This window comes from Pygoscelis adeliae, unplaced genomic scaffold (genome assembly GCF_000699105.1).
Source record: "Pygoscelis adeliae isolate BGI_AS28 unplaced genomic scaffold, ASM69910v1 Scaffold267, whole genome shotgun sequence".
In the NCBI taxonomy this organism is placed as follows: Eukaryota; Metazoa; Chordata; class Aves; order Sphenisciformes; family Spheniscidae; genus Pygoscelis; species Pygoscelis adeliae.
Genome location: NW_008825150.1, coordinates 455597 through 467607, shown reverse-complemented (window position 1 = coordinate 467607; position 12011 = coordinate 455597). Strand labels below are relative to the sequence as shown.

The window sequence follows — 12011 nt, the reverse complement described above, 5'->3', positions numbered from 1 at the left end:
CTGGTTTGTTAGCACTTTTGGGGTTATTTATGGGAAAAAATGGACATACTTGCTAATGTATTCAATCTCAGCTCATGTAGAAATCATACAATATATTTATTAATACTTTATAAAACAGTATAGGTTGCCTGGGCACAGGACAGATGAGGAAATATAAACCCTGGTTCTGTAACTGATAATCTTGAATGGCTGAACACTTTCTGTATTTATCTCTTAATCTGTAAAATAGTGTCATGGTTTAACCCCAGCTGGCAACTAAGCACCACACAGCCACTTGCTCACTGCCCCTTGGTGGGATGGGGGAGAATTTTGGAAGAGTAAAAGTGAGAAAACTCATGGGTTGAGATAAAGACAGTTTAACCGGTAAAACAAAAGCCGCGCACGCAAGCAAAGCAAAACAAGGAATTCATTTACTAGTTCCCATCGGCAGGCAGGTGTTCAGCCTTCTCCAGGAAAGCAGGGCTCCATCATGCGTAACGGTTACTTGGGAAGACAAATGCCATCACTCCGAATGTCCCCCCCTTCTTCTTCCCCCAGCTTTATATGCTGAGCATGACGTCATATGGTATGGAATATCCCTCTGGTCAGCTGCGGTCAGCTGTCCCAGCCGTGTCTGCTCCCAGATTCTTGTGCACCCCCAGTCTACTCACTGGTGGAGTGGGGTGAGAAGCAGAAAAGGCCTTGACTGTGTGTAAGCACTGCTCAGCCATAATGAAAACATCCCTGAGTTATCAACACTGTTTTCAGCACAAATCCAAAACATAGCCCTGTACTAGCTACTATGAAGAAAATTAACTCTATCCCAGCCAAAACCAGCACAAATAGACAATAAAATTTAGCCCCATCTCAGAAGTCTGGGTAGTGTTATTTGTGTGAGTAATAAGTAATGTCCAAATAATTTGAAATAACTTAGCATATACATTTGGTTTTACTAGATTCTTCGAATTATGGAATCCATTTGGGAAGCAGAATCCTTGGACCTCTGTTTGTTACCGTATGGTTGTATTTCTACAGGGAACAAAATAGGTATGTGGTCACACTTACCGTGATTAGAAATTCAAAATACAGAAGTTGCATGTAGGAGAACTGTTCTAGTATGCACTGTGGTCCTGAGATAAATAGCAGTTTATTACACTTTCTGTGAGCAGTCTTCAGCTGCATCTTAGCAATGGTTTCTGCCCTTCTGATGGGTATCCTTCAGCTGCTGCACTAGCTTAACTGACTGTGATTCCTATGCAAGTCCAACTGTTTGGGTCCTGCTGCAAGTTTTTGTTTAATAACAATATTTGGTATGAAAAAGCGGTGAAAGTGAGTGATTTATTCAAGATGTGTTTTAATGTGTTGATAAGAATAAAATAGAGAAAAGAGTTAAAATAGCAAAACATTTATGTTTTTTTCCTGACCTGAAGCTTCATACCCTATACTACATAGAAGCAACGGCATTACTCAACAGGATGCTCAGGCAATATTTCTCAGTGCGCGTTAGTTCCTGCAGTACAGATGATCTATTTTCCAGAATTCATGGTGGGAGAAATCAAGTAGTTGCTTACAAAGCTTCTGGTGAACTGCTTGATGGTGTGTAGAGCAACCTGATCAGCTCTGGAAGAGTCCAGTTACATCCAGAAATGCCAAACTGATGTATAATTTATACATCCTGATGGCTCCAAACTGACTCTTTGTGGTTGGATTTGCATATATTATGTACCCTAGCACATCCACATAGCACAGTTTCCTGGTATCCAGATAATACAGAATTGACTGTAGAGTCAATTTTGCTGAGCAGTTCTTGAACGATTGGCTGGAGGAAAGCCTCCTCAGTGCAGAAAAATTGGCCATGCCCAAATGAAGCTATTGTGTGGAAAAAAATGCTTTGGCTGGTATAAACAGTGTGTCAGTGAGACAGATTAGCAGGTACAGCTCTGCCATTTACTTAAAGCTTGAACATGTGTAAAAATCAGCAAGTTTGTTAATTCCTGTCATTGGTGTAGCTGACAGTATGATAGTAACTGCATGGATTGATAAAATAATGATAATATACATACTGCTGTGTGTCTCCCATGATCTCCAGCTTTTTAGTTCTTTCTTTTTCAGCAATATATTTTGCTTTATGGATCGAAGAATAATGAACTGAGTCCCTGTAGAATTAAGAACTCTTTTTAGTATATATCTGTAATGTACTTCCTCTCTAAAATCCATTGCCACATAAAATTTTTATCATCCTTTCTTTTGACTTCAAGGTATCTCAGCAATGCAAAAAACCCAAACTCACTGATAAAATACTTGGTAGCGTGACACAAAAGAGTTTCCTTTCTCCTAACTAAATGTTTTAAAATTAAATAAATTGTATTGATGGAATTCTAATAATAAAGGAAATGGAACATTATATACCAAAATACTAACTAACTGTAAATATAAGGAGGGTTGGTTTTTTTCCTCTTCTTTAGGTATGGTATAACAAACCTAATTTTTAGAAAGATTTTTAGGATTTAATTTAATTTTGTTTAAAAGCATCTTAAGACAATGTAATATATTGAAATAATGGAGGAAGGTGGAGGAATTCTGCCAGTGATCCTAGCATTCTTATATTCAAGTTACAGACTTCGTTATTCTTTCATGAATTCTTAATTGACTTCCCATTTTTTTATCTCAAGGAAATCATTGTTTATTTTCCTATACACATGGGGGAGATGTAAGGATTTAGCATCCTTTCAGCACCACAGTAGGGGCATGGTTAATCACATAAAGATTCCTGTTCAGTTTGCTGAGAATACTTGCAGCCTAAATTAGTAATACCCTGTGTGGGACACTTTGACATAGAGCTAATGCTTGTTTGGAACAAAACCGAAGAGTAGCAGCATGCAAATATGCTTTCACAATATTCTTATGTGGCCTTTTTCCAAGCATCTTCTTCCCTCCCTCTTAGTATTTCCATGGAACTTGGGGCAGTTTCTGTGTATTGACACAACGACAGTACCCCATTCTACACTGAGCACAGGGAAACAGCCAGGTGTCTTACACCTGGGGCTGGCATCCCCTCCTGTGTAGAGCTTTCTCAGCCTGTTGAAGACATCTGCATTCAATGCAGTTTGGGATTTTGGAAACATCCGTCCTCCCCACTGCTGTTGCCAAATAGACCTCTGTAGGAGCAACTTTCTCTTCTATGTATCACTGGTAAAAGATCATACCCTATTCTCTCTCCCTTTGATATGGCCATATGTTCCCAGCTCTGCGAGGCAATTATCACTACTTACTATGCTGCATCACTGCCAAATTTAAGAAGTTCAAGCTGGCACTTAATGTTAGAGTCACCTGCTTGAGTACCGCAGATCCCCAGAAGCACATAGCATAGTGCATTTACTGCTGCGCTTCCTCCCGATTGAATACAGCCCAGCTGACATCCTTTACCCCAGTTACTGAAGCCTTCTCTAGGACTAACCTACCAAGAGGCATGTCTGTATTTAGAAGGATTTGCCAGTAGAGCTATACTATTCCAGCAGATAACTTTTTTTACCACGATACCTTTAAAGTATTTACTTGGGCAGAATAAGCTGCACAACATTCTGTGTTGGTTTTATACCACCCTTTTGGCAGTGCAGTGGAGAATGATCAGTAAAGGGTTTTCATTAGCAGCTGCTTTAAAATCTGGGGACTTTTGACACTGCTAATCAACCTAGCTAAGCTAGGAGAAGTTTCAAATGCAAGGGGAAGCAGAAGATGCCTCCTGCAACAGCTCTGCTCCCCTGGAATCAAGGACCTGTTGGCCGATAGAGGGAGATTTGTGAGCACAGGCAGGGGAAGCCTTTTCAACAGCTGGAATGTGATCTGGAGCTCACTCCCAGGAGGAAGACAACAGCTTGACAAGCACAGACCAAAATGCAGAGCTTTTTAATTTGATGGTGTTGGCGGTGGGTTTTGGAGGTCGTATTTCCACAACAGTTCTATTACAAACAAATCCAGGCCACTGTCAAAACAGAAGAAATAGCTCCAGGGGTTATTCAGCTATGAATTCAGCCATGTGTGGAAGGCAGGGGCAGGAAGAGATTACTGCGTTGTTACTCTGTTACTGAAAAATTTGCACATAATTCAGTAATTGCAAAAGGGTAGGACTCTGAATAGATAGAAATTCATCCATTTCAGAGAGTCAAACTGAAACCAAATCAGAAACTGCTTTGAATCACTTTGGGGAGAAAGGGATATTTTTGTTTGCTGCTTATCTTTGAGCTGGAGCTGAAGCCAGGCTTTTACCTAGAAGACACTGTTGAACTTGAACCAGAGGAAGAAAATATAATATTTCCAGTTACCAAATAAATTCAACTAAAATCTGACCTTCCTTCATACCTGCATGCCCAGTACAAGGGCAGACTGCATTTGCTAATCTTGGCTACAGTGCAGAGTTGTGTTGCAGCCTCTGTTTCTGCTTTTCTCTCTAGCTTCCCCTTCATCGCATGCCATGTTAGTATGAACAGTACAGGTCCTTGTTTCTGCACCATATTGCTGTGATGTGATGATTTGCCTTTGTGAGGATCTATTCAGTTTAGGGACCAACCTCTGGGCCCCAACAGCCAGAGCTTTCCGCCAGCAATCCCACTGCTATACCTCACTGTATACTGGTATTTCTGAACCTTTCTGTGCATATGCACACTTAAGCTTAAATTGGATTTACTGCAGGAGGGCCAGCTCTGTTCCTCTGCCACAGCTCTGGCAACACTTGCATCCCTAGGCTGCTGCAACACTGCGGCTTCTCTTCAGCTCCTCAAATTTCTGAAGTTGGAGAGAAGCTGGTGGAAACGTGAATGGTACCTGGGCTTCTGCAGGGGATCAGGACAGGAGGTAGTTCCTCTCCTTGGGAAGAGCCTTATGCAGAGGGTCCCCACTCGTCATGTGATTCTTCCCATTTTAAAAGGTTTTACATTCTCATGGAGGAGTTTAGGATGCCAGGCTAGTTACGAGCTCTGGCTGGTGTCAGCTGGGAATGAACAAGAACCACTGTTGCTTGTAAAATGAATTTCTGCTCACAACCTGTGAAGTTCTGCAGTTGATTTAAAAAACACAGTTTTAAATTTAATTTTGCATATTTTTAATATGCTTTGATACAAATTTAGTAACTTCTTCTAACTTCTTCCTTGTTTTCTCTAGGAATGATTGAAATTGTGAAAGATGCTACAACAATTGCCAAAATTCAGCAGAGTACCGTTGGCAACACTGGTGCATTTAAGGATGAAATACTAAACCAATGGCTCAAGGAAAGATGCATGATTGAAGAGAAGGTGAGTTCTTTGAATTTTTAAGTAGGATTTTCAAATGCGCCCTACTAATTTAGAATCATAGAATCCTTTAGGTTGGAAAAGACCTTTAAGATCATCAAGTCCAACTGTTAACCTAGCACTGCCAAGTCCACCACTAAAGCATGTCCCTTAGTGCCACATCTACAAGTCTTTTAAATACCTCCAGGGATGGTGACTCAGGCAAAACTAAATAATCAATAAAAATATTTATTAAAAAGACAACCCTGATCCAGAACACTAGCTGTGATAGCAAGAATGAATAAGCTCCAAGAAGTGCCATAAAATGTCAGAAAGTCTATTATTACCCCGGAAAGAAAGTAGTTTGTGAACTATCTTGAATCGTTCAACTATTGAGGCAGATGGATCAGAACAGTTTCATTATCCTGATAGAAATTCACAATTACAAAGCAAATAAGCGGTATTAAATATCTTGCCACGTTATCTCCCTTTTCAGTCTGAATTTCAATCTGAAATACACTGTTTTATAAAAAGTTTCCTATTTTTGCCACTTCCTGTTAGTCAATTCAGCTGAGAATCCCCAGGTTCCTGTGACTATGTAACTGCCTTTGCATTCAATAGGAAATCTGCAAAAAGCCAAACTATAGAATGCCTATGATGACAAAAAGATCTACAGCATTCTCTATTCGTTTAAGTGACATTGGCTAAGATCTATCTAGTAATTATATCTGAAATAACACTTTAACCAACACCTAGAAATCTAAAGCGTGCTTTGCAATGAGAAAGGATTGTCAAGCCTGCAAGGAGCCCATAAATCCACATTAACAAAAAAACCGAACATCTGAAAAATATTAAGAATGTAATTGTACAAAAAATAGTAAAGGTAGTTCTACTTTGGTGATTAAATTTGATTAAGTTTTTGACTGCAAACGTGTATGAAATTTTTGTTAAATACCACAATTTTTCACAAAACACAAAGGTCTTCTGTCACACAGCTTTATGTTACAATTGACATGTAAGTATAAAATTAGAAAACCAAGTTGTTGAATTCTGGCAGAAAAATATCTAACACACTGCTAACCTTCATAGTCCAACTCCTATAGTTACAAAAGGATTCATTGCTATACACAGCAGTATCTCACACAGTGACACCAACTACAGATTAAAACGGTAAGAGAATTAATGACTAATAAATACGATCTTAATTCAAATTCAATCAATCATGAATGGACCAGAACCACCTGCAGTAAGTTTTATTTGCTTTGGAAGCTATTTTCTGATGACTTGGTTAAACTTTCTAGAAGATAAAATATAGCAGTGAGAGCACAGATATACCCACTAAACCAAAAAGAATGCCATGAAAAGCACAATTAAAACTTGAACACTGCTTCAACAGTATAGCCTAAGCAAGTTAAGCACATCAATCAGCTTTGTATCATGCGATAATCAAAATTCTCCTGCTGACAAGTCAGAGAGAATGGTTTGCACTGAGAGTTACTGCTGTCTCATCCATTGAAACTCTAGTTACTGGTAATTTTGGGTAGAAGACAGGGAGATGTCACATCAAAGAACAGAAATTCAATTAGCCTTAAAGATATGCAAATAAATTAGTTACCCCTCAAAGTCAAACTTAATTATTCAAAAAAGTCTATTGCTACATATCGCTTGTACAGAAATAGATTTTTCAGTAGCATGTATAATTTAACTAGTCTCAGTTGACATTTATATTTAACAGCATGACCTCTATAACAACTAACTAGGCTATGCATACAAGCTCCTCATAGGCTTATTTACTTTCTATTCCAACAAAATGCTACTTCTATAAACAGAAGTTATGTACATACCTGGAAATCCACAGCTCTCTTGTTAGCTAGATCAGCTTTGTTTCCTGCTAAAGCTATTACAATGTTAGGACTTGCTTGTCGCTGAAGTTCTTTGACCCCATTTTTCGCTCTGGCAAAAGGAGCACAGAGCCCATACGGTTGTGTTTGTGTTACTTACGTGAGTTTGAAAAATCCATTCATTTTCCCTGGACTCATCCGCGGGTGCCTGTGAAAGAGCCTTTAGCATCCAGCTGGCAGCCGAGCTCCTGAGAAACAAGATGCTTTAGAAATGACTCCTTTGTCAGTGGTATTTAGCAGTGATACATGAAGAGCAGATTGAAAGGACATCTCAGAACACTGAAAGGCAGTGTGGTTTTAGAGGATTTAAATACAGGTTTGGGTACTCACAACTCCTTTGCTTAGGTAGGTCCACTGACTTACTAGAGCTTTCTGCCAGCTTTTTTTCTCAGAAGGTGTGGACAACTGTATGCTTATTTTATTTGTGCTAAGGGATAGAGCCTGCTCGCACAGTACAGCGGGTGCCGTGCAGGGCTGTGATCTTAACCTCTGCTGTGCAACAGTGTATGTTACAAGGCACTTTGTCTAACTGTTGATAGACACATGTCGACAGAAAGGCATATGACTTTGAGAATGACTGAATTTAGTTTCTAGCATTGAAGCATTTAACATCTCTAAGATTTATCTTTAGTTTCAGGCAGCTGTGGAAAGATTTGTTTATTCTTGTGCTGGATACTGTGTGGCAACCTTTGTACTTGGAATAGGAGACAGGCACAATGACAACATTATGATTACAGAAACAGGTGAGTTATTTTTTTAGAATTTCATAGAAGTGGGGACTGTCTATACTTCACTAGATTTATCTTTCATTTTAATAAATAATGCATTTAACAATGAATGAAGAGACACAATCCAGTTCTGTCAGCATTGCTTACAAGTTCAGGTCCTCCTCTGACATTGAAATGTATTGTCACCCCTTTTGGCCTTCATATAGGCTCTAGATATTTATCATGAATAATGCCATTCTTTTCCAAGGATGAGTTTGTTACAAACTAAGTCATGAGGAATGTAAAACGTATTTTTTTAGTGTCTAGATCTAAGATCTAAAAGCCAAAAAACTTTAAAAAGCAGACAGCTGTTCACCTGTCTGAAGTGTGGATATGGTTCTGACAGTACTCAGTGGAACCGTATCTGTGTCAGAATTCAGATGCTACTGGACTATTTTCACTTCTGAGGAACATAACTGCTTTATATACCTTTGTAGAAAATCCTAGAAAATAAGTGTACATGGAGCGTATTGGGTTTGCTACTGAAGTCTGTGGGATAGTTGCAATCCTCCTGAAAGAACCGCAATTTTTTTGTATTACAAACTTTGTGAAATTATTTCTGTAGCTGCACATTGCTTCATCCCTAATTTTACTTACTTATGGAAGCCCCAGAAAGGACCCCAGAACGAGCAGTACATATGGAGGAGTTTTATTTGGTCTAAGAAATTCACTTCCAGTTTCATGATCCTCTTACTTCATAATTAGTCTTTACATAATGCTAAGAGACAGAAAATACTTTTGGGCTTAGTTAGAAGGCTGTATATTTAATATTAATCATATTATAGTTAAAGTTTTATCAGTTGAAGCCTAGAGAGAAGAAGTACCCAGAAGGCAGAAATGAACTAATTGAAGACTACAGTAAAAAAGTTCACCAGAAGTCCTTGAGGAAAAGAAGACAAAGAAATGCTTTGATTTCAACATTCTATATAATATAAAGCAATGGTAGTGCCCATTGGAAGAAAATGAGGGACAGATCAGTAGAAAGGGAGACAGAGAAGGAAAGGTTATTCTGTTGTGGTCAGGAGCAGATTTGCCTTAGAGTCTTTAATGGGAGCAACAACCCAGAGGGATGTCAGCCTGAGAGGTCTGCAGAGAGGTTGGGAGGACTCGGAAACTGGCTGAAATGCTGGAACATCTAAGGATGTTCCACCTACCGATCACTGTTAAGTATCATCTTACATATCATCTTACATCATTTGATGTTTTATCTTTTTTTTATACATGTACCACTATTACAAATCTATGTTTTTAAGTAACCATACTCTTTTATCCTTACATCTTGTCTGCCAGTGAAGGTAATAAAGTAATCTGAAGAGCAGCAGCACACTCCAGTCCTGTAGGTGTAGCGATCCTTAGAAAGGGGAGTTTTTCATCGCTTTCCTGGGAACTGATACCCTACTACAATTTCAAAGTTATCCAAAGGGTGACAATGCAAACTTATTCTGCACAGTACAGGGTGGTTTAGAAATTGGTAATGCAGGTCTGTGAGGAAGAAGCATGTTCTAGTGAATGACATTAGCCAAGGAGCTGGATAGCACCAGAATCCCATGGGTATTTGAAACATAATCCACAAGCCTTTTCCATGTAGTGGTGTGCTGGGAGCTGATTGTTACGGATCTGAGGCACAAGCTTTCCTTCGTTGATTTTTGAAAAGCTGTGAGTGTATGTTTAGAAAATACAGCAGTTCTGCCAGGTTTTTAACAACTGCCAAAGATAAATAAAAAGTAACTTTGCCAAGAGGACAGAATTATATATTTTAAAAAAAAGAGAGAAATAGTCTTTTCTGCTGAACTAAGGAGTGATAATACATACCCCAAAAAAGAGGTTTTGTATTATTGTGAATACAGTAAGTGTTCGTGGCAGTTTATTGTATTTGAGCCTAACTGTGAATTCTTCTCTTTATGAAGGTAACCTTTTCCATATTGATTTTGGCCATATTCTTGGGAATTATAAAAGCTTCCTTGGAATTAATAAGGAAAGAGTTCCTTTTGTGCTGACTCCGGATTTTCTGTTTGTCATGGGGACTTCTGGAAAGAAGACAAGTCTCCATTTCCATAAATTTCAGGTAGAGTGAATATCTAGCTGCAAATCAATTAAGCAATGTTTTTTACCCTCTGAAATGAACATTAGTGCCTTAGTTTTCAAAGGTCTAGGCTCCTGGGTATTACGTTAATAAAATTTACTGAATCATAATACAATTCTGGGATATTTTAGGCCCAATTAAGACCAAAAATTATCTGTAGCATTATGGGGACTAGAATTCAAACATCCACAAAGCCACACTGAAAAGCTTCAGTTAGCAGTAGACCAGATAGGCAGTCCTTTCTTTGTTTCTTGTCTTGATTGAAAATACTTTGCAGAGGGCTTCAGTATTTGTGCAATTAGAGGACACTCACAGCACAAAGCAGAGCCTTCTGTATAGTATGAGCAGGCGCGAGGCATTCCTCAGCTGGCCTTGCCAGTGTTATTCCCTCCTGATTCTGCCCTCGTGTTCTGGGGCTCAGACTACTGCATCTGAATAGAAATCTGCAGTGACCCTAAGCTGTGTCAGATTCTGGTTTTGTGAAGTGGATGGAAATGCTCTGAAAGAAAAGAATGGTGTTAAAAATCTATTCTACTGCAGCTTCTATTTGAAATTGAGCTCCTCCAAAACAGTTCTGATTTTTCAAGCTTGTGTAGGACTTGGGGAAGGAGGGAGCAAAGCAAAATGCTGTTTAGTATGTTTTATGAAATGGCTGAGAGCACGGCTGAGCAGAAGTAAATGGATGTCTGGGGTGTTACTCCTGTGCTCATCTTTAGGGACTTTAATAAGTCCCTGATTTAGAAAGCAGGTTTCCTATAATATCAAAAGAAAAAGTCTCCTCCAGAGCGTGAGTCAAAGCAAAGCCTAACGTAGATGTTCTGGATTCCCTGTGGATGAACCAGTCTCTCCATTCTGGTAAGGAGTCTGGTTTTCTATCCTGAGTACCTCATTGAGGTTCTTCTTGTTGGACAGTGAATATGTCCCTTTGAACGTATACATGATTGTACAGCAAATAACGAGGCAATTGTCATCCTCGAGCCCAGACTTCTGAAAATAACTAAAGAACCAGGTGCGATTTTTGAGTCTTTGTTTTGCACAAGGACTAGCTTTATCACAGTACAGGTGTTTTGAAGGGGGCTTGTAGCTCAAAAGATTTAAGAGCAGGGTGAGTTTTGCTATGGGAGGGGAGCGCAGAGCCCGTGCTTTCAGAGAAGCCTGTGAGCTGTGCTGCGTACAGGAAAGATGCTGTTGCCGCAGCTGTAAACCATGTCCAAGTGTGGGGCTGAAACACCACTCTAGGGTATGTCATTTCATAGAAGACCTCTGTTCTGGAAGCAGAAAATAGTTGAAAATGTGGAAGTGTGCTAATGGAGAATTGGAAGACTATCAACCTGTTAGTGTCTGCAGCGACGTAATCTTGTGTTAGTATATATGGATCATCCAGCTTTTTAGAGAATATCTGACCTTTGCTTCAGCAGCCCAAATACCAAAAGCAGTAAGAGGTGATTTTGGTCTTAGCCTCTCTTCAATAAGCCATGCCTTCATCATAGAGTCCGGGGTTTGACTGAATACCCATTTTGTTACTCTGGTATGAATTTCTGAATACTGCTACCATCCCACTAATGCAGACAGTTTAGGAAAGCCGTGATACTGCCAGTGTCATTTCCGCTAGTGTCATTAACCAGATGAAGGGTGATTTATGTACTTTACCTTTGTGAACTGTGACCATGATATGTGACCCGGTCATTTTAAGTGGGATGATTTAGGCACAGATAACAATAATACTGACCAAAAAAATGTAAGTTCATGTACAGTTCTGCTGCATTAGATACTGTTTATAAACTGCTATTCCGGTAATGCATTAAAAGGCTTTTCTGTCTCAAAGACCAATTAAAAAAAAGTTAAAATACTTCCATACAAGTAAAATAGTAATACAGAGCAAGGTCTGTATCACGTATTTTGCTGTAAAAAATATATGTTTTAATTATATGGTCAGAGTACAAAAATAAACAAAATTATAGCTTCACTTTTCATCTGATTTCATCATGTTTCCTAATACTGAGGGATTCATTCAGTG

At 39.1% G+C, this 12011-nt stretch overlaps 1 protein-coding gene across 1 annotated transcript in view; it reads left to right on the top strand.

Annotated features, from left to right (window-relative positions):
• The window catches only part of PIK3CG (phosphatidylinositol-4,5-bisphosphate 3-kinase, catalytic subunit gamma), a 29948-nt gene that overhangs the window by 12764 nt on the left and 5173 nt on the right, over window positions 1–12011 (top strand). The window contains exons 6-9 of the mRNA XM_009328322.1: window positions 936–1026; window positions 5137–5267; window positions 7776–7887; window positions 9819–9976. Of these exons, the coding sequence (XP_009326597.1) occupies window positions 936–1026; window positions 5137–5267; window positions 7776–7887; window positions 9819–9976 (492 nt within the window). The remainder of the gene's footprint in view (window positions 1–935; window positions 1027–5136; window positions 5268–7775; window positions 7888–9818; window positions 9977–12011) is intronic.